This window comes from Anabrus simplex, chromosome 1, assembly GCF_040414725.1.
Source record: "Anabrus simplex isolate iqAnaSimp1 chromosome 1, ASM4041472v1, whole genome shotgun sequence".
NCBI lineage: Eukaryota > Metazoa > Arthropoda > Insecta > Orthoptera > Tettigoniidae > Anabrus > Anabrus simplex.
In genome coordinates this window covers 1,072,678,602-1,072,701,068 of record NC_090265.1, presented here as the reverse complement: position 1 = coordinate 1,072,701,068, position 22,467 = coordinate 1,072,678,602, and the positions used below count along the sequence as shown (strand labels likewise).

Genomic DNA, 22,467 nt, shown 5'->3' with positions numbered 1-22,467 from the left:
ACGGAATTTCAACCAAGTTTCGCTCAATAAAATTAACTCAGGGTCAAAATAATTTAACTAACTCACTAATTCGTGTTTCTTATTTAGAATACTCCGACAGTTCCGTTGCAATAATCGCATGCTTTACTTGGAAGTATTGCAATGTCCCAATAACAGAAGAACCTCGCCATAGATGTTTCCATTGAACGTTTCATCCCATGTGGTCCATTAAGACTTCAAATTTCTTAGAAACGATTCGACATTTGTTATTAGAATTAACATTTGGATTACAATTTAGGGCCGCTATAGAGGAGGTGGATGCTGAAATATGTGCACCGAGATCCGAAGGTTCCCCTGTTGACTGGGCTTCCATGAGGTAGATGAAGCCTCGTTAGGATTAGCAGGTATCACTCTCACTACTGCAGTCCCAGAATTTTCTGTAACTACCTTCGGATTACTTAACAAATTAAGATACGCTGTCCTGTCATAACCTGGCTTAATGGGTGGGCGGGGAGGATTACTAACCACCATAGTATATTTACGCTTTCGAGAGAAGGTTTCTTCAGATTGTTGTGGATTTCTATTAGGTAAAAAGGGAAATGTTGTGGCATCATAAGTGGATGAGATATGGACTCTAATGAGGCAAAATAATTTTTTACTTCTAAATATGATTTGTTTTCAACACTCATAATTTTTTATTTATTTTTGTTATTTGTGAATTTCACATCGTTCAGCCCACGCAGGTTGATTTTCTGCACAATTAGCGCATTTAAATAGTTGTTGAGTGCGGTCTTCGGTAGTGTGATTAAAGCAACATTTACCACACCTCGGCTCCCTTGAGCGACAATTTGTAGGGGTATGGCCATACCGCTGACAGCGTTTGCATAATAAGGGAGAAAATATAAATGCCTGAACCTCTAATATGACCCTAAAAATGGAAACCCTTTTCGGAAGATGTTGACTTTCAAATATGACCTTCATAGTACCTGTAGGGATATATTCAGTTTTGTCATCTTTCGTGGATCGTCTATTGAGACGTTGTATTCTCACAACGGTATATGGAGATTCTAAATAGGTTAGAATGTCGGATTCGGAAAGAGTAGTGTCTACCTCCAGTACTACACCTGCTCGATGAATATTCGAGGACGGAATAAACGCGTTCATTTTTTTTCTTTAAGAATAGGATGAGAAAGAAGGGCGTTTGCAGCCTTACTAGTCATAATCTGCATACTATTTCTACCCTTTCTATGGATGCCCTTTACTTCAACAATTTGCCGCTCACAGAAAATCCTACCCAGAGTCATATGGTGAGTATGTCCCATTTTATTGTGAGATTCGATCGATTCTACTTATACGATGTAGGGAGCAAGATGAGTTTTAGAATATGTAGATATAGGAAATTGCTGACTTTGATCCATGTCACTTGAGAAGACTCTCTTTGAGAATCGGTATTAAGATCGTCCATTCGTATGTCCTTACTCATGGAATCATTGCTAATATCGGGAGGTCCCCCTAAAGGGCCGCCTCCACTGTCTACAGACATAGTACATGAAAAGGTGATTACACTATACTATTACCGAAACATCTACAAGGGAAGAATTACTAAGATACAAACACAAATTCAAAACACTCTACTTAGCCACAGACGAGAGATGCCAAAAGCCGCTGCACCTGTGACCGGGTAGAGACGTGTGCACTGCGCAACAGCCGAACACCGGATGGAGTTGCAATTCAAGCAGGACGGGAGTTTCTCAAACTCAAATCGACCAATGGTAATCGGGAGATGTTTCTACCAATAGGAGCTTCCATATTTGTCACGTGGGTTTCGGTGAGGTCACTGATGTACAATAGCGCGCACGGTGGTCGTAGGGTAAAGTACTCAGTCTGAGCGGGGCCCTCAGAAGCTTAGGATCTATGCGTGTTACCAACCCCTGGACTGTCCTACTTAGTAGCAAAGGTGTATATTTTTAAATGAGTGGTACTTTTAAAATCATTGTATGAATTTACACAGTACTAATTTTATCCATGACTTGGGCTTGAGGTAAATTATTGAATCCCAAATAAATATACTCAAGACAAGACAAATTCAGTTTGAAATCGTGGATGCTTGATCTACAGAGCGCGGGAATCGACAGATATCATTGGCACTTAATTGCTCTTTGTCTTACTTCTGATGGAGCTTATATTTGACAGATTTATGGACTATGTATTTTATAATAATCTTGGAAGCTTTCCGTGTATTTCTCCCATTATATCCCTTTCTTTGTTATAATAATTCTTATAAATGTCATTTGAGTGCCTTCATTTACAGTTACGCGACTATTATTACAATCACTTTAATTTTCTCGAACGGAACTTAAGATTGAAAGGGTTTTGATACAGGCGTTTTCTACAGGACCGTTCGTAATGTTGCAATACAAGTCTTTTCATTATAGGTTAGCTTATAACTTATTTAGATATGCTGTCATCATTTCAAGACGTAAAATATTGGCCCAACAATTTGTAAGTAGTTAGCACGAATGATACTATTGCTGTTATCACGTTAATAGCAATTCGTTTAAATGGGGAGAGTTATCTGCATACTTAAGGAATGATATGAAAAAACAAGAAAATATTTTGATGAATAATGCCGACTACTATTATGTTTGGTTAGAAATTAAAATTGGATGAGACTATAGGAGTAGGAAAACGATGGTGTTGCGTGGATTGCCTAGTACTTTATTAAATCCATGACAGTGATTTTGGTTCAATGTAAGGATGCAAAGGTTGCGAACGAATTACAGTTTGCGATTTATATTACTTCAAACAGTCAATTTCTTCAGATAGGATAAATGTCTTTATTTTGTGGTCTTTAGAATGCTTACATAACTGGGGTGCAGCAACAAGTTGGAACGCCAGCCTTATGGAGTGCCTTGAACATACTGCCTTTCTTTAATTTAGAATAAGAATAATTACTCCCGTCCTACCGGTCACCAAAGAAGTACCACACAGTAGGAAACATCCACAGTTTTGCTATGCATGTAATAAATAACTTTTTTATCACAGGGACTTCACACAGTAGGAAACATCCACAGTTTTGCTATGCATGTAATAAATAACTTTCTTTATCACGGGGACTTAAGTACAGTAGAGATACAAACTTTGCAAATTTAAAAAAAAAAAATCTTTATAAACCATGCATCCAGTTGGGTTATGAGCTGTCTACAATAGCTTTCTTGTAGATTGATTCATTCTCACCCACCATATTACTGTACGGGGACAGTACACATTCTAAATATGTACTTAAAATTAACAACCTATTATAGCTTTGTATTCCCAACCAGATGTTCAGATCTTTTAGGTTTCTTACCTGCGGACATCACTCTAGTCTTGGAAAGGCTAATTTCCATATTATACTAATTGTACCTATTTTCAAGTTCCAAGACCAAGTTTTCAGATCGAATCGTTGGCATAGGCCTAGGCCAAACTGCTTACATTTCCACCTAACTGAATCCCTCCCTGTCATCTTATACCTTTCAGTAGATGATCCTTATGAACTATGAACAACAAGGGTGAAAGTTTACACCCTTTGATTACCTTTAATAATCTGTCCATAATCCCATATGTAATATGCCTTCTGTAGATCTATGCAACATAAACGTAACTGTCTATTAGGTAAAGGTACCTATAATGACACCGTTAAAAGAAAACAATGGCAAGATGGGAACTGTGCTTACACATAATGCTATTTCATTGAACAAGAAAATAGCTTAAGTGCCCTGGAGTATCCCCTGCTGGAATATGGGTTTAGTTTTCTATTTACTTCATTCGACTATTGATAATTAAATTTATCCTCACGTTTAGCGTTAGTCCCTAGGTGACACCCCTCAAGTAAAGATTCCCAATAGATGACATATTTTAAAATACACAAATACATTTAATCTAGATCAATGTTACAATGAAGAACATTTCTAACAGTGCTAGTCAAGGAAAACAGTTGCTAGTACTTTAAAAAAATATAAAAAGTCAGTCTCAAAAATGAAAATACATGAATGAAATCAGACTTTAAAGTTATAAAAGGTAATGGAATCCGTCTTCAAATTAAAAAAAAAAAGCTATGAGATCAGTCTTTGGAGAAAAAATGCAATGCAATAATTCTTAAAAATTTTAAAAATTCAAGCCACATAAGCAAAGAAATCAAATTACTTTCACCGAGCTTGATAACTGCAGTCGCTTAAGTGCGGCCAATATCCAGTATTCGGGGAGATAGCGGGTTCAAATCCCACCATCGCCAGCCCTGAAGATGGTTTTCCGTGGTTTTCCATTTTCACACCGGGCAAATGCTGGGGCTGTACCTTAATTAAGGCCACGGCCGCTTTCTTCCCACTTCTAGCCCTTTCCTGTCCTATCGTCGCCATAAGACCTATCTGTGTTGGTGTGACATAAAGCAACTTGTGATAACAAATGACTTTATACATTCTAGTCACTGTAGGAACTCCCTTTTCTCACTTCTATTACATCAGCCATGGTCTCTTGTAAATTACTTAAAATCATTTTTTTACATTTTGAATCTAGTGATTAAAAGAAGAGAAAAGAAATTGTAAAACGAATCAGCGCACCAATGTCTGACACCTTGGACATCAATGGCTGACACCCCCTTCTAACTACTGATTCTGGGAGTTAAATTATAATGAAATTAATATTGTTTACCATGTATATTAAAAAATAACTCTTTTAACATAGCCAACTCCCTTGCAGAACAAAATCGAAATGCCTGACAACGCTGGCAACCAATGGACCAATGGGGTTCAGTAAGAGCAATAGACGATACCCATAATGACATGTGCAATTTAAGGTTAATCTTTTCAGTTAAAGCAAATAAATAGAGCCTAGAACCCTGCAACCCATTATACGGTAAGAAATTTCACCTTCCTACATAAAACAAGTTGTATAAGATAATAAACTTCCAACTTGCCTCTTAAGCACTGTGTCTAGAAGAAGGGAAATATTGAGTCATACATTCACAAGTCTTTCAAGGGTCTGTTTCACATGAAAACAAACATACCACTGATACTAGATCCTAGGGTGTGGTGGTGGTGGTGATTATTGTTTAAAGAGAAAGTACAACTGGGCAACCATCCTCTATATAACACTAATCAGACAGAAAAATGGAAGGGGTCCGACACTTAGAAAAATGAACGTATCGGCCAAAGGAAGACAAGGGCCACAAAGGGCCTGAAAATGAAAGACTCCCTAGGCCTCCATACATAATACCGTCGGGGTCGGAAAAGAACAAGAGTTGACCAAGGGAGGTCGATATGAATAGATGAAAGTGAGGAGCTAGGCACAAGCAAGTGGAAGCAATGCCAGGACTCAGCTAAGGGCCCCCGTGGTCGCCAACTCACGCTCCAAGTTCAAAGCCCCTGGGGCCCCTTTTAGTCACCTCTTACTACAGGCAGGGGATACCGTGGGTGTTATTCTACCGCCTCCGTCCACAAGGGGGCTAGATCCTAGGGATCAGTTCAGGTAGTCAAATAAGGATTACCAATGTTGCCAGTACTTGTACTACCCCCGGGAATGTGGAAATTCGTTAGTGTTATGACATTTAGACTGAGTGTCACGTATTGGTATTGCCAGGCAAGGGTGTCATCTATTGGCACATTTACCTTTCCTCTCACACTGATTTTCATCCAACTTGTTCTCAACCACTGGTCGCACCCTTCCCTCCAAAATATCAGTGCCTGGTCCGCTGATCAGTGAAATAACTTGATAGTAGTTGCAGTCTTTCATGTTCCGTTGCTTATAAGTAGGTGAAATTACTGCTTTCATCCAGTCAGAAGGTATGGTACCTTACTAACATTCCATGCTAATCTTATTATTCTCTGAAGCCATTTCATCCCTACCTTCCCAGCATATTTCACCATTTCAGGTCTAATTTGATCTATTCTTGCTGCTTTATGACAGTGGAGTTTATTTACCATCCATTCCACTTCCTCCTGAAGTGTAGTTTTGCCAACAATTGTCCTCCACCCCATGAGCTCAGTCAAGACATCACCAGAAAGGGAGCGCTTATGGCTAGTTCTTTTTTGGATGCTTGCTTTCATTCCCAATATCTCTTGAATCATGCTAGTAGTTTTCCTTTCTTTCCTGTGAAAGGGATTTGCAGAATTTAACAGCCTTTGGTAGAGGAGACCACGAATTTACCAATTTACAAAATTTAGGGCTGTCTGAGACATCAGTATCAGAAATCCCAGCAGAAGCTAAGTCTTGTAGCTTTTGATGAGTGAGAAGATCTTTTTCGTAAACCTGCCGTTGTCCATTCTCAGAAGGTGCCCGTAAAACTTCAGTCGCGTACGTCGCATGCTAGGTTAGCCGTTTCCAACTGTTGGTACAGTTCAGAGTTCGCTTTCAGTCGGTAGGTTCCATTTTGGAGCACTCTTGGCCCATGAATTTTCCAGAGGATACGTCTTTCCACTTTTTCCAGTTCGTCCATGGTGTTTTTCCTGTTCAGTAAGGTCTCCACAGCATATAAGAACTGGGGTCCGACAACAGTTTTGTAATGGGATATTTTGGCATTCTTTGAAATGCACTTCTTGTTGTAATGGTTTTGCGACAGTTGGTATGCTGTGTTGAGTTTGGCACATCTGTCTAAGACGGAGGTTCCGCCCTCTACCATTGGGGTGAACCCATTCGCCAAGATATCAGAATCAATTGACTTTTCCAAGCTTTCCATGGATGGTTGTCAAAGGGTTCCATTTAGATTGAGATTTTCAAAATATTATTTCCACCTGTCCAGTGATCTCCTGGGAACTATTATGAGTTGACCTGATTTACCCAAAACACTATCGTTTCCTTTTTCCCTTTTTTCTAATATTCTTTATTACTGTCCAGAAAGATTTCCCTGCCGCTTGACCCACCCTTTACAGGTTATTATTGAAATCTTCCCACAACTTCTTTTTGGATTCAACAATTATTTGTTTCACTCTTTCTTTAATTTACGTACAATTCTTTGCATCAGTCCTTGTTTGGAGCCATTTCAAATACACCTTCCTTACGTTTAAAAGTTCAGTTCATCATTCCTGAACTTGCTTACTATCTGTTGTTTGGATCTTTTCACTAACCATATCCATGTTCTTCTGTCTAATTTTTTTTGTCCTGGAGAGTTTCTACCCTTATTCCTGTGCAGACAGATTTCACTTCCTCTATCCTAGGCCTAGAGATACTTGGTTCACTACAGATCAGATGATGTGTATCATTGAAAAAATCTCTGGAATACCTGCACATTCCTAACAGATTCTCTGAATTCAAAGCCAGTTATGATATAGTCTTATGGATCTGGCGATGCCCCTACCATCCCACTTGTAGTGGTGAATAACCCTATACTTGAAGAAAGTATTTGTATCTGTTAATCCCATACTAGCACAGGTCCAGTAAACACTTTTAACAGTTAACTTTTATATCTTCCCCACATTTATCCATCATCTGTCAAACAGTTCTCACTCATCTTAATTCCTCCAAATGCCAAATCTACCCACATCATTCACTCATTTACATGTCTAACAGTAGTATTCCTGATTAATGGTTGTATCCCCACTTTCTGCCCATTCCTTTTTAACACCTGTTAAGAATAATTTATAATCTTGTATCTCTTCCTTGTTACCTGCACTTACCCAAATATCATTAACTCCAAAGACATCCAGGCTCATCCTGTTTCCTGATTCAGCCAGTTCTACATTCTTTCTTCCATAAGCCCTATTAATATTGATAGCTTCCCATTGAATTCCATTTCATTTGTTAAGTTGTTTCCAAGGGGTCCCTTGCCTGCCAAATGTAAGTGGAACTCTATTATTCCCGTAAGTCCGAGGCTTGCTTAAAATGTTCTGAGCTCAGTAGGACTGTATAGTCCTAGCCGTCTGTGCACAAGCAGGGCCATGACTCAGAAAAGTTCGATATGCCCACTCCTATTCCATAGCAACTGTTATCCCGACTTTCAAGACCACTTACATGACCACTCATCCGTTGCCCATGGTTCACGAACTGGGATTTGACTATGGTAACCTACACCATTAGCTATCAAATAAAATCAAAGGCCCACCTGTATTTTCTTTAAAATTCTTGTTATCTGTGATTTTGTTTGTGAAAATAATTTTAGGTGCTCTGAAATGCATTTAGACATTCATTTGTTTTGTGATATGTAACAGTATAATGAAATGAAATGTCATATGGCTCTTTAGTGCCGGGATATCCCAGGACGGGTTCGGCTCACCAGGTGCAGGTCTTTCTATTTGACGCCCGTAGGCGACCTGTACGTCGTGATGAGGATGAAATGATGATGAAGACGGCACATACACCCAGCCCCCGTGCCATTGGAATTAACCAATTAAGGTTAAAATCCCCGACCCGGCCGGGAATCGAACCCGGGACCCTCTGAACCGAAGGCCAGTACGCTGACCGTTCAGCCAATAAAGCAGTCGTCATGAGCCGAAGATGTTTATTTCCTTCCTGAACTCAGTCTCCTGGAAAAACTTCTGTCTCTCTGAAGCACTCGTACAGTTTTTGTACAGTTGAACGTGAATGAGCCACATAATTGACTTTTCCTATCTTTCATTAATGCGACCACACTTTCCGAGTAGGAATATATTAAGAGATCATCATTTCCTATCCTTTTGTCACATAAAGTAGAATTGTAAAAAATTGAACCTTACAGGAAATAAGACGTAAGAAGACGTCTGGGGGAATCTGAACTGAACTGTTGAGGCACTGGCCTTCTGACCCCAACTTGGCAGGTTCGATCCTGGCTCAGTCCGGTGGTATTTGAAGGTGCTGAAATTTCCGGCACCTTGGCGTCTCAGAAAACCATCAAAACTAGTTAGTAGGATGTAAACACAATAACATTATTATTAATTGCAATATGGAGGAATGGTGATGAGTACTGTTCACAAATTAATTGAGGCTTTTACTTTTTATATGGTTAGAACTACTACTCAGCCCAGCAGATTACAATTAGCATGATCATCAGCAAAATGTAAACAGTCAACACAAGGCTGTTGAAGCAGTTCTGCACCTTCAGCTGATCTTCTGGTTTTCAGCCAACGTATCGGACCAAACAGTGTAATATAAATACATAACTTAGTAGGCAGCAATGATCTGAAAAGAAGATTCATCTTGCCACATTTTCTCTAAAATTCTCAGGCTTATTTCTGGCGAAACAGGGGAACCTGGATCTCAGCAGTCATATATTACAGCAACAATTTGGACAAGATACATGAGGTACTTCATGCCGTATCAGCAGACGAAGTTGCTTCAGTTCGCGAGGTAAAAATGTTGTTGGACCATGAAGAGCTCAGCAGTGATCTGGCATTTATAACAGCACATTATAGTGTGATACCGGAAGCAATCTTGAAGTTGGAGAAAAGAGATGATTCGCTGGGATCATCCATGGCGATCTTCGAAGATGCAGTAAATGAACTGCTGCAAGCACCAGGAGAAAAATTAAGCATCCGGGAGATAGTAGGTTCGAATCCCACTATCGGCAGCCCTGAAAATGGTTTTCCGTGGTTTCCCATTTTCACACCAGGCAAATGCTGGGGCTGTACCTTAATTAAGGCCACGGCCGCTTCCTTCCAACTCCTAGGCCTTTCCTATCCCATCGTCGCCATAAGACCTATCTGTGTCGGCGCGACGTAAAGCCCCTAGCAAAAAAAAAAAAAAAAAAAAATTAAGCAGTGTTAGTGAAAAGTGTAAACGTGTTCTGAGTGCTAATGTGGACATTGAAGAATGTTCTGAAAGGTGAAAATTCTGTTTTAACTGGCATGTGTCCTTCCAAAATAGCTTGTTTCAAATTTGAGCCAATCACTTTAGTGGAAGTAGAACGTTCCTTTTCCAGGATGACAAACATTCTTTCTGACAAGCGTCTGTCTATGACAGATGATACTTTGAAAAAGCACCTTGTTGTTGCATGTAACCAAGGAAAGTAAGAGTAAGTACGCTAATTATGTGATAAATAAATAATAAAGAAATGAATGAGTATTTAAAATACATATTTTCATTAATAATGAGTGAGATTCCTCTTTGCTTTCACTCCTTATAAATGCCTATTTTAATTAGAGTACTGCCTATTTTCAGTATTTCAAGTGCCTTTTTGCCTGCCTATTTTAACCAATAATAAATGCCTTAATTCCGGGCTCTAGTGATAACATATTCCCCATTTATTGGCGAAGAATGCCTGTTAATATATGATAGTACCCATCCACATGCTGCAAGGATCATGGATGAGTTCCTCACAATGTTGGATTGAGTAGGATGGCATGGCCAGCACATAGTCCTGATATCAACCCTATTGAGTATATATAGGGAAGCATGTTAAAAGTCGTCTGCCTCCCGTATGCAACTTGCATCAGCTCCAAAATGTTCAGAAGTGAAGAATGGAGCAACATCAGCCAGACTGTCATGCAGAATATGATCGAAAGATTGAATTGGTAGGCTGCATTGTACCACTGGTCCAAATATCCCAGTCCTTTATGTGAGGTTGCAACAAGAAAAACAACAGCAACAGCAGCAACTTGTTTACACAGGGATTTTCAAGGCAAACATCACTATTCTCTTCTTAACAGCTGACTTCTCACCCTTCTCGCCCCTGCCAACAAGCAGAGTCATGCTTGGATTATGCAACAACTTCCTCTCATTGACCGTGCCTTGCGCCAACCTCCACTAGCTACAGCAGACTTAATTTTACACTGATGCCTGAAGAGTTATCGAAAACCTCAAAACATTGACTTTTCAATATTTCATTTTAGATTTAAGGATAGCTCACAATTTCTTGCATAGGTTCTATCATGTATTAGATGGAGATACCTTATTTCATTTACATCCCACATACATATAGGAATTTCTTTAGTTCTTATTGGTATGGTATTTGAAGTAACTGAAAAGAAGCTTTATAAGAAGTGAATGACAGTCTTTTAATCGTACATTTTTCTGAACAGTACAAAATAATTCATTTTTAAACAAGGACATTGCTAATTCTTTGTGTGACCGGGCAAGTTGGCCGTGCGATTAGGGGCGCGCAGCTGTGAGCTTGCATCCGGGAGATAGTGGGTTCGAATCCCACTGTCGGCAGCCCTGAAGATGGTTTTCCGTGGTTTCCCATTTTCACACCAGGCAAATGCTGGGGCTGTACCTTAATTAAGGACATGGTTGCTTCCTTCCCACTCCTAGCCCTATCCTATCCCATCGTTGCCATAAGACCTGTCTGTGTCAGTGCGACGTAAAGCCGCTAGAAAAAAAAATCTTTTTTTGATAGTGATTTTTTTAAAAACATTGCTTATGACATGCCCATGCCAATGTTTGATTAGTATTAATGAACATTGGAGGCTGCGAATGCATAATACTGGAAATGTCCAGCTCCATGGCTGAGAAGTAAGTGTCTTGGCCTTCGGTCCTCGGGTTCCTGGTTTCAATTCCTGATTGTTTATTCCCTTGACTTGCTGACTGGCTTTTCATGCTGTCCCCAACATTCCTGCAACACTCTCTCTCTCTCTTTCACTCACTCGCACGCGCGCCCATGCACGCGGGCACACACACACACACAGAGAGAGAGCACTACCCTCCACCTTGTTAACACACATTTTCCCTGTTTGCTCTTTTGGAAAGGTCTGCCTTGCAAGGGCTGCATATGGTTAGCAGTAGCTATACAAAGTTACTATAATTAACACCTGAAAATAGTATTGAAAATCAGAAAATGTTAACAAGGTGGTTTGAAGTGACAGTGCTGAAGTAGTTCTGTCAAATTTTATACATTATCACCATCTCAATACCAGTATTTGATTATGATTTGCTATAACTCTTATATGAAATTTCTGTTAGTGTGTGTACTGAGTCCTATGGGGCTACTTTTGTTGGAAGGCAGTTTTGAAAATAAATTAAAAATAATATTGTTTTCTTGAAATTCAGAATTCTCTAGCTTAAAAATTGAGCACATGCCATAAGTTTAATGTTTAGACAGAATTTACAGAATTATTTGTTATTTTTCCAGTGCACTGACGATACTAATGCCATCATGAAATTTAAGGATCAGACTAACAAATGGCGCTGAAATATAATTTCAGTACAATATTTCTCACTACATCACATTTTTTCCTCATCTGTAAAATCTTGAAATACGAAGGCGGATCAAATATAAACAGGAATTTTAATGTACTGCTGCTGTTGGTAATAATTTTGAGGCAGGATGTTGGTGGGGATGTCTGGAGAAGGCGTTTGCACGCGCCAACGACGGTGGATAGCTGGGCTGCTTCAGTATGCCATGAGTGAGCAAGAGATTCACACATCTGTTGCACAACACATCATTTTCAAATTTCTCACAAAAGAGGGCATCAAACCTTCCAAAATTTTGAAACTGCTCTGCGCACAGTTTGGGGAAGAAGCACTTTTGCAAACTCGAGTGTATGAGTGGGTTAAAAAATTTGTGGCAGGAAGAGAAGCTGTGGAAAATGAACCTCATGAAAGGGGACTGCGGACAAGCATCACTGCAGACAATATTATTGCCATTCATGACATTATTGGTGAAGATACGCGAATAAAATTTTCACTAATTGTTTCAACCGTAGGAATAAGTTACTCCATTTCAGAAAATTGTCTGCCAGGTGGGTTCCTTGTCTCCTCAACCAGGAACAAAAACTTAACGCCAGGGAATTTGTCAGACTCTCCTACGTCGTCACTACGAGGAGGAAGGAGAGGTTTTCTTGCACCGTATTGTGACTTGTGATGAAACTTGGGTGCATCATTACACCCCAGAGTCAAAGCAAGCAAGCATGGAAAGGCGATGAAGAAACAAAGGAGGTACGGTCAAGGCTAAAACACCCTCCTTACAGTCCAGATTTATCGCCTTGTGACTACCATTTGTTTGGACCACTCATACAAGACCTAGGAAGATAGCGGTTCGATGATGATGCAAGTGTAGAAGAGTTTCTGCACAACTGGCTCCGCACGTCACTCTTCTTTATACAGGACGGCACCAAAAACTTACCAATCCGATGGAGAAAATGTGTATCAAGGCAGGACACTATGTAGAAAAATGTTCTCTATATGTGTATTTTTTTGGTTGATGCAATAAATTTTAAAACATAATTCCCATTTATAATTGATCTGCTCTTGAAAGATCTTATTTCTTTAATAAGACATTTTAGTGGTCAAATTCACCTAATCAGTACTTTATGCAAACATTTTTACCGTGCGCGTAGGGGCGCGCGGCTGTGAGCTTGCATCCGGGATATAGTAGGTTCGAATCCCACTATCGGCAGCCCTGAAGATGGTTTTCCGTGGTTTCCCATTTTCACACCAGGCAAATGCTGGGGCTGTACCTTAATTAAGGCCACGGCCGCTTCCTTCCAACTCCTAGACCTTTCCTATCCCATCGTCGCCATAAGACCTATCTGTGCCGGTGCAACGTAAAGCCCCTAGCAAAAAAAAACAAAAACATTTTTAGGACATGTTTTGATCTGTATTGGACCTTCTTCATATATCAATATTGAATAAAATTAACGGAGCCAAATGACAAGACATTAAAATGTGGAGGAAGAAGAAGAAGAATGATAGTTTGTAGTAACATACAGAAAATACTGGTTCTTCCAGTCTGCCAGAAACAATTCTGTATCTTATCATTTAGACATGTAATTATTTTGTTTATTTTCCGGGTTGAACGGTGTTGTTGTTTTCTGTACATTACATACAGTTTACCGACGTTTTGAATACATTGCAGTATTCTTGGTGAAGGCGACTGAAATACCCCTACTCAATCCGAGGTAATCAGTCTCCCAGACAGCAATCACACTACAAGAGTGGTTCCTGACCTTGGTCCATATATCCTAGCCTTTCTGGCTGACGTAAGCCCCCTGGCTGTCTCATGAGAATTTTGGAAGGTATGTGTCACAGCCAGGTAGTGGGGCTTGCCCACGCCGTGATGTAATTGGAGGTTCGACCTGCGTGTTTATGTTGTGGTCTGTATGTCTTAATCTATGTATGATAGACATCCAAGAATTACTGATTTTGTATCCTCCTTCTAAATTCATATTGTTTGGATGTTTCTTGATTTCGATAGCCTCGCGGATTTTCCTTTCCAGATTCCAAGGGATAGCTGCTAGAATCTTGGTCTTGTCAAATAATATTGCATGTCTTGTTTTGTAGGAATGCTTGGCTACCGTTGAAATATCTGTGTTTTGATTCTAGGTGTGACGGATATGTTCTTTTAGGTGGGTGGAGATCAGGCGTTTTGCTTTACCAACATAGCACGTTCCGCAGCTACATTCAGTGTGGTATACTCCAGGAGCCTGTAGTTCTATTGTATCTTTTACTAGTAGTAGATAACGGGCTAGCTTCTGGTGTGGTTTATAGATGGTTTTTATGTCGTATTTGGAAGTATCGCTGTTTTCGGGCGGGTCAGTTTTTGTTTCCCATTGATTTTCCTACGGCAGCCTTTTCTTTGTTTTCTTCTGATTTTCTAAAGACTCGTATGTTATTGAGCGAGTAGCCATTTCTTCTGAGGGTTCTGGTGAGGTGTTCTTTCTCTTCCTCGAGGTGTTCTGCATCTGATATTGCTATGGCCCTGTTAACCAGTGATGTTAGAACAGCTTGCTTTTTGATGAGAAGAGGCATGCAGGTACCTATCTGTGTGTGTGTGTGTGTGTGGGTTTCCTGTATACTGCATGACTCAGAGTCCCAAAGCAAAGTTGAAATTGCAATCCGACACCTCGCAACCGAATCTGCAGAAGAGATCAGACAGGATATATCATGTCTACTGAGAACCGCAATGCCGCCGCCATCCAGTTTGACCAAAGAAGAAATTCATGCCCTCAAAACACTATGTCAAGATATGAAAACAATAATCTTACCCACAGATAAAGGCAACGCTACGGTGATAATGACACGCACTGACTACACATGGAAAATAGAACAATTACTCACTGATTCTACATACAGGAAAATAAGAAACCCTACTAACCGCATTAAGAACAAACTCCACAGACTAGTAAAAAATTCCAGTATCCCAGCCGAAATACAGAAGAAGCTGATCTCCTTGGACTGCATACCTCCTAAATTGTATGGCCTCCCTACAATCCATAAAGAAAACATACCTCTGCGACCTATCGTGAGTGCTATAGGATCTCCAACGCACGATATCGCCCATTACCTAGTCAGACTACTTCAGCCACATACAGGACACACTGAAACCTAAGTGAAGGACTCCCGACATTTCATCCAGCTCCTTAGGAACAATCAATCAAAATTACGGACTTATTAATAAGTTTTGACGTCACGTCACTTTTTACCAAGGTGCCGCTAACAGAAGTATTTTTGCTATTAGACCAGAAACTTCCAGAAGACCTATCAACACTAGCTAAAGAATGCTTTAATGTCACTTATTTCTACTTCAGCGGGGAGTTCTACAAACAGGCAGATGGGGCTGTCGCTCTCTCCAATATTAGCAAACATGTATATGGAACACTTCGAACAAAAAACCTTAGCCACATCTACCCTGAAACCGAAATGTTTTCTCCGTTATGTGGATGACACGTTCGTGATCTGGCCTCACAGGAGCAACAAGCTGCAGCTATTTCTTGACCATCTCAACTCTATTTACGAAATTGAAGTAAACGGAAAATGTTATCACTAGTTTATCTGACCATCAAGTTTTAACTTGTACATTTCGTAAAAATGATTCTTGAGCATCATGTTGTATATTTCTCCCATTTTATATTATCTCATTATTAATGGTTTATATTCTGTAATGTAAGATATATATCTTTTTTCATTTAACCTGTTATGGCTGAGGATGATGTCCAAAGACATTGCCGGTCCCTAATAAAAATGTTGTGATTTGGTATTAACAACACAATTTGTATTGATATAAGGTGGATCATTTATACTCTCTTTTGTTATGTGTTAATCTCCTTTCAATACGGACCAAATATGAAGTTTTTAACATTAGACCATTAGGGGCTGATGACCTCAATGTTAGGCCCCTTTAAACAACAAGCATCATCATCATCATCAGAAAACATAGCATCTGAACTCAAAATATTGTGACAGAATGGGGTATAAGTGAAAAAATTGCAGCATATGTGACATAATGCAAGCAATATGGTCAAGGCCATTCACATGTCTTAGTGGTGGCCTGTACCATGGTTCGCACCTTCTCATAATTTAATTGTACAATCAAGCCTTGAAAATATTGTAGAAACATGGAACAAAGTGAAAGCAATTGCTAAATTTTTCATCAAAGCCCACATGCTATGGATAGACTTAACGTCAAGCAAAGGCAAATGGAGAAGCCCATTTTAAAACTGAAACAAGGTTGTCCCACAAGGCATTATTCCACATTTGATATGTTTCGCAGATTTATAAAAATAAAAGAACCCTTTCAAAGCATACTAGCCATAGTTAAATCTGATTTCCTTGAGAAAATCACAGAGGAGGACTGGTATGTAATAGAAAAATTCTGTGATATATTACAACGCTTTGAAGAAGTCACCAAGGAGATAAGCAGGAGGAAAGAATGTCGCCTTATTGAAAATAGGCTTGTTAATATTTGGTTTGTTGTGCCACTGTAAAGAATTTCAAAACAAGCAGTTTCGAAGTGAAAAGTTGACAGCCATGATTAAAATGCTTACCTCTGAAGTAAAATTGACATTGTGTGTTGAATACGCTACTTTGAAACGTTTGTGTAAATTAACATTTATTGATCCACAATTCAAGCAGTATGGATTTCAGAAAGGGCAATCTACAAAGAAACCAAAGATGCTGTAATTTATAAATGCTCCACAATAGGTGGTGGTCATTTTAAGAGGAAGAACAAGTTGGCAACCATTTGCTATTAACACTAATCAGAGGAGAAAATTGGAAGGGGTCCCACACTTTGAAAAATGAAGGTATTGGACAAAGAAAAGGCAAGGGCCATGAAGGGCATGAAAATGAAAGACTCCCTAGACTTTGAATGCTCTAATACCACCAGGGTCGGAAAAGAATCAAGAGGTGACTAAGGAAGGTTGAATAGGATAGATAGATAGATAGATAGATGAAAGAGAGAAAGAGAGGAGCCTGGCACAAGTAAGTGGAAGCAATTCCAGGATTCAGCTAAGGGCACCAAGGTCACCAACCCATGTTCCAAAGTTAACAGCACCTGGAGTCTCCAGAATAGAACTTTCAGGAAATATGGAGCACCAGATTCAAGTTCAGATGATCTTCCAATGTACTATCCTCGTTAAGGAGTGTGCATATATATATATGTGTGTGTGTGTGTGTGTGTGTGTGTGTGTGCGCGCGTGTGTGTGAATTTCATTAAGGTCCGTATTGACAGTTCAATACTAGCAACAGAATGGTTTGGCCATGGGATCACTAGCCTCAGAGAAATGAAAATGAAAACCTACAACCTGTAATTCAGTCAGTGACCGGGTCGGGAATGGAATGAATGAAGCTCTCAACTTGCGGCGAGGATAGGAATTGTTCCGGTTGCCGAGGCCTGTCGCTCTCCTCTGGGCAATGATTAATGATTGACAGATGAAATGAAATGATATTGGAGAGTGTTGCTGGAATGAAAGATGATAGGGAAAATCAGAGTGCCCAGAGAAAAACCTGTCCCGCCTCCACTTTGTAGCCTCAGGGATATTGGCAGAAATTTATTTAGATAATTTAGAATACACAGAGATAATAAACAAACCCGTATTCAATAATATCTGCTACTGGGCTCACTATGTAGATGATGTTCTGGCTATATTAAACCAAGACCTTGAAAATGGGGCCTATACCCTATCTAGTTTAAACGCCCTAGATCCGCATATCAATTTTACACTGGAATCTGAATCCCAGCAGAATCTAAATTATTTAGATTTAAAACCAACTCAAACAGTTAGTACAATCCAAAATGATTCTCTCCATCCCCAATCCAATTAAGAAAGCGGCATACTACATAGTATAGTAAATAGAGTATTCATCATCCCCTTATCCAATAGAGACCTTTGAAATGAACTACATGTTATATGATCAACAGCTAAATGAAACGGGTATAATGCACAATCTATATATATAAAATAAGAGTTTTGTCTGTACATTGCTCAGAATTTTAAAAAAATGATATTTCTATATCGGTCATGTCGCAGTAACAAGGAAATACACTTTTTACTCTTCTGTAATTTCTGTCTGTCTGTCTGTCTGTCTGTATGTATGTATGTATACGCATCACGAGAAAACGGCTGAAGAGAATTTAATGAAAATCGGTACCGTATGTAAAGTCGGGGGATGAGCCACTACAATCTAGGCTATAAATCATTTTATTCATGCTGAGTGAAATGGTAGTTTAGGGGAAGGCCTAAAATTCAGTTCTCAAATATTTATATTATTAGTGGTCCTATCGATAAATACTACATAAGTAAAATTACATAGAATTAAATTTCCCATCATGTATGTCTTATACATTTTTACCGTACTGGCTATGATAACATAGATATTCATGAATTTTTATTTTTGTTGCTAAATCCACATCAACGCCAAGCCACGAGAAAATGGGTGTACAGAATTTAATGAAAATCGGTATATAGAGTCGGGGAAGAAGAAACTATAGTCTAAACTATAAATAATTCTACTGACCGGGATGAAATTGTAGTTTAGGGGTAGGCGCCTAAAATTTAATTTTTAAATACCTATGTTATTGATCGTAGAGAAAAGTACTACATAACAAAAGTTACAGAGAATACAATTTCCGTTCATTTATGTTTTATACAGTTCGACTGTACCGACTATGATAAGAGTAGTACGGTATTTCAGAGTCGGAAGAATACTAAATGTGAAGGCCTACAATATTGAAAGCGCATAACATTGATCAACAATAACACTACCATTGTTTGTTGTGATGTTCTTTGCCCCTTATGGTGCCCTGAACTTCGATAGATGGGATTAATGTTGCGTACCGAGTATAACAGCCTGATTGAATATTGGTGGGAAATAGCTGGGGAGTTAGAAAACTTTTTTCTTTAGCATACCATTCTTCTGTTTCATACATTGTCTGATACTGCTGGTACGTAACACACTGGTTCATCATAGTATTCCAGCTACGTATTAACATTAGGGCAATTCTTGGCGATGTGAGTAAACGAGCCGCATTAATTTTTTCTTTTTTTTTTCTAGTTGTTTTACGTCGCACCGACACAGATAGGTCTTACGGCGACGATGGGACAGGAAAGGGCTAGGAGTGGGAAGGAAGCGGCTGTGGCCTTAATTAAGGTACAGCCCCAGCATTTGCCTGGTGTGAAAATGGGAAACCACGGAAAACCATTTTCAGGGCTGCCGACAGTGGGGTTCGAACCTACTATCTCCCGAATACTGGATACTGTCCGCACTTAAGCGACTGCAGCTATCGAGCTCGGTCGAGCCGCATTTGAAACATCCTTGTGATGACCCTGCTCCATTTTATCACTGGGCACTTGTTACGCAGATGTTCCGTAGACCCACAAGCATAGCATTTGCGGGTGGTGAAAGTTCGGCGAGGTGGAGGCCGTAAACTATTAGAAGACGGAGGGGGCTCTTGCAACACTTAAGATGTCGGCATATCTTACTCCTTCTGCTGACACCGCCATAGCCTCTAACTCGGCAAACGTTTGGGGACGAGACTCAAAACATAAGTAAGATCTATAAGGTGGAGAGATACCTTCAACAATAGTTTGCACTATTTGATCAGGTATAAAATTTGATATCTTGGATGAAGTCCGCAAGATTTTCGTCCAGATGTTGTACCCTAAAATAGAACTTCTGTATTCGATCCCTACTCTGATACACTGTTTTGAATGAGCAGTATGCACATTTGATAGAGGATCACTTAGTAATAATACTATGACCTGTTCTAGAATTACAATTTAGGCCTATTCCAAATTATAGCACTACAGTTCACTAACTAATTCAAAATTCAACCCTGAAAAGAGCCATTTCTTAAGAAAAGCATTTTCCTCTTCACTTTTATTAAATTCTACATTCATTTTATTTCAAATTAGCAGTGAAGAGGGGTGCTCTCCTCTGGCTTGGAGGAAGAATTTCTCCAAGTCAGATAGATTTTTCCGCCGCCAGTGTAGTGTAGTGTAGGTACTGCTAGGAAACAGATTAGTAAAACGGCATAGATTTGCCCTGGGACTCTCCACTATTCGACCCCCCTCCCCGCCAAAAAAGACGAAGAGTGTTCACGGACCACGGCTGTCTGCGGCTTGGTCATTCCAGCTCTAGAACTTTGGACTGTTAGATTGGCAGCGTAGTACTGTTCGTTAAAAGTGAGAAAATGCGTTATTTTTCATTTGATTGAGTATTCATATTGCTTTTAATCGCGTCATTTCTACTGACATCATTGTAATGACCTATGTTCATTTCACTTGGGAAAATCACTAAGTCAGTTTTTCTGAGGATGTAAAAAAGCAGGTGGAGAGTGAGTGTCTGCCATTATAATGAAAACTCCCTAACCTAATTGTGACTGATGGTAACCAAGCAGGCCAACCATTACAATGACAATTCCCTAACCCAGTCTTCATATGAGAAAAGACGTCTGGTGACTTCCCCATCGCGTTTCTAGGGTAACGTTAAGAGCTATGCAATATAATACAATCTTGCTCACAAGGTGTACACTACCTAACCTAGAATTCTGTATACAATGGTAGAATTCCATAGCGAAGCATGGGTTCATCAGCTTAGTTTATCAATAAAATCATCAACACAACTAAAAGACGTCAAATTTCTACTTTAACCAGAGAATCAATAGGCAAAAAACTGTATTCCTGTACTGTCAATCAAACTAATACATTTTCTCAATCAGGTGTGTACAAGCTACACTGCAATAGCTGTGAAAGTACATATATAGGGATCATTTTCAATGAGATACATGGAACATGTCAATGCTTCAAGATACAATCGTTTCTCTGCAATGGCACAACACATGACAGACTTAAAACATAATTTTTCATCAATTGACCAAGATTTAAGTATATTGAAAGTGGATAAGACCATTCTCAGCATATTGGAGAACTGTTACATTAATTTAGAACAGTACTTTAACCCTAACCATAATAGTAATGAAATCAACGAGAAACCTAATATTCCATTTGATATAATTATTCCTATATATGAAAAGTATAAACGGGGAAAAAAAATGTTAAGTCCACCAATCAGTTCATCCCTACCTACCCAGCACCTGCCCGCCCCTCCTCACACATCCCTCCCCCAAACCCTGCCATCATAAGCTATACTCCTGCTCCCTCTTAACAGTCAATCTGGTGTTGGTGTCTGTGCCAAGTGCACACTATTTTATGAAGAATATAAGGGTAAGTCTCAAATAACTGTAACTTACATTAATCTCCATCTTGTAGCTTCCCTTCTTTTTCTCAATAATTCACTTCAAATATTTTCTTTTCAGACATTCACTTCAATCCAAATTAAACAATAGATCAATACATCTGATGAAAAGGAATACTTATTCAAGTTATGAATGTTCCCCTTCAAGCTGCATATAAACCATTACTCATGTTACTATTTACAATATATCATTTATAAATCAAATGGCTATTTATACAGATAAGGAACACAAACTCCCAGATCGACTCAAGAACATTTGGTTACTATAAGAACGACAACATGGTTCAACACCAACTGCAGCATTTTTGATGTGTCATTTTGGTTTCAATTTTAAATGTGTAGTCAGTGTTCATTGACTTAGATTTTAAATTAAGATATACTAAAATATATTCTTTATTATTGGTTGTATGTAAATATATTTCCAATTAGATCATGGCCGAAGATGACCCAATGCATGTAGGGTCGAAACTAGTACCATTGATATATGACACTATATTAAACTAATGGTATTGAATAGGTGGACCTTTCTCTACCCTTTGATAGTGTGTGTGTTTCAACTTTTTTTTTTTTTTTTTTTGTTTAATACACTGCCAGAAAAAAGACATGCAACATCCTCAAGGACAAGTTCATTTTATTCATAAGCAATTTGACAGGTAGTTCATCATTGCAGGAGTATATGATTACAAATTCAGACCAAATGAAACACACATGTCACTATAAAGGATGCCCAAACAGTCACATCAATATATAGTGTACCTATCTCTGGCAGCAATGCAGGTGAGTATCCGTGCATGCAAACGATCATAAAGGTGCTGAATGGCATTGTGCAATAAATTGTCCCAAGCATCTTGCACCTTTTGATGCAATTAAGCAATGGTTCTTGCAGGCTCTGGAGAATGCATAAGTTCCCTCTTCATCATATTCCATACGTGTTCAATTGGCAAGAGATCTGGTGATCTTGCTGGCCAGGGGAGTTGTTGAACACTAAGTGGAGCACGTTGCATCACAGCAGCTGTATGTGGACATGCATAGTCCTTCTGAAAAAGCATATCACCTTCCTGTTGAAGAAATGGTAGTAGAACAGGGACAACAACCTGTGCAATGTAGTGGACACTGGTTACGTTTCCCTGC

The 22,467-nt window shown here is 39.3% G+C and overlaps 1 protein-coding gene across 2 annotated transcripts in view; it reads left to right on the top strand.

Annotated features, from left to right (window-relative positions):
- Positions 1-2,341: 2,341 nt before the first annotated feature.
- LOC136876167 (regulator of microtubule dynamics protein 1) overlaps positions 2,342-22,467 on the top strand; it is a 113,650-nt gene continuing 93,524 nt past the window's right edge. For both annotated transcript variants that reach the window (XM_067149899.2, XM_067149891.2), the window contains exon 1: positions 2,342-2,481. In XM_067149899.2, coding sequence (XP_067006000.2) covers positions 2,386-2,481 — 96 coding nt within the window. In that variant the 5' untranslated portion in view covers positions 2,342-2,385. The remainder of the gene's footprint in view (positions 2,482-22,467) is intronic.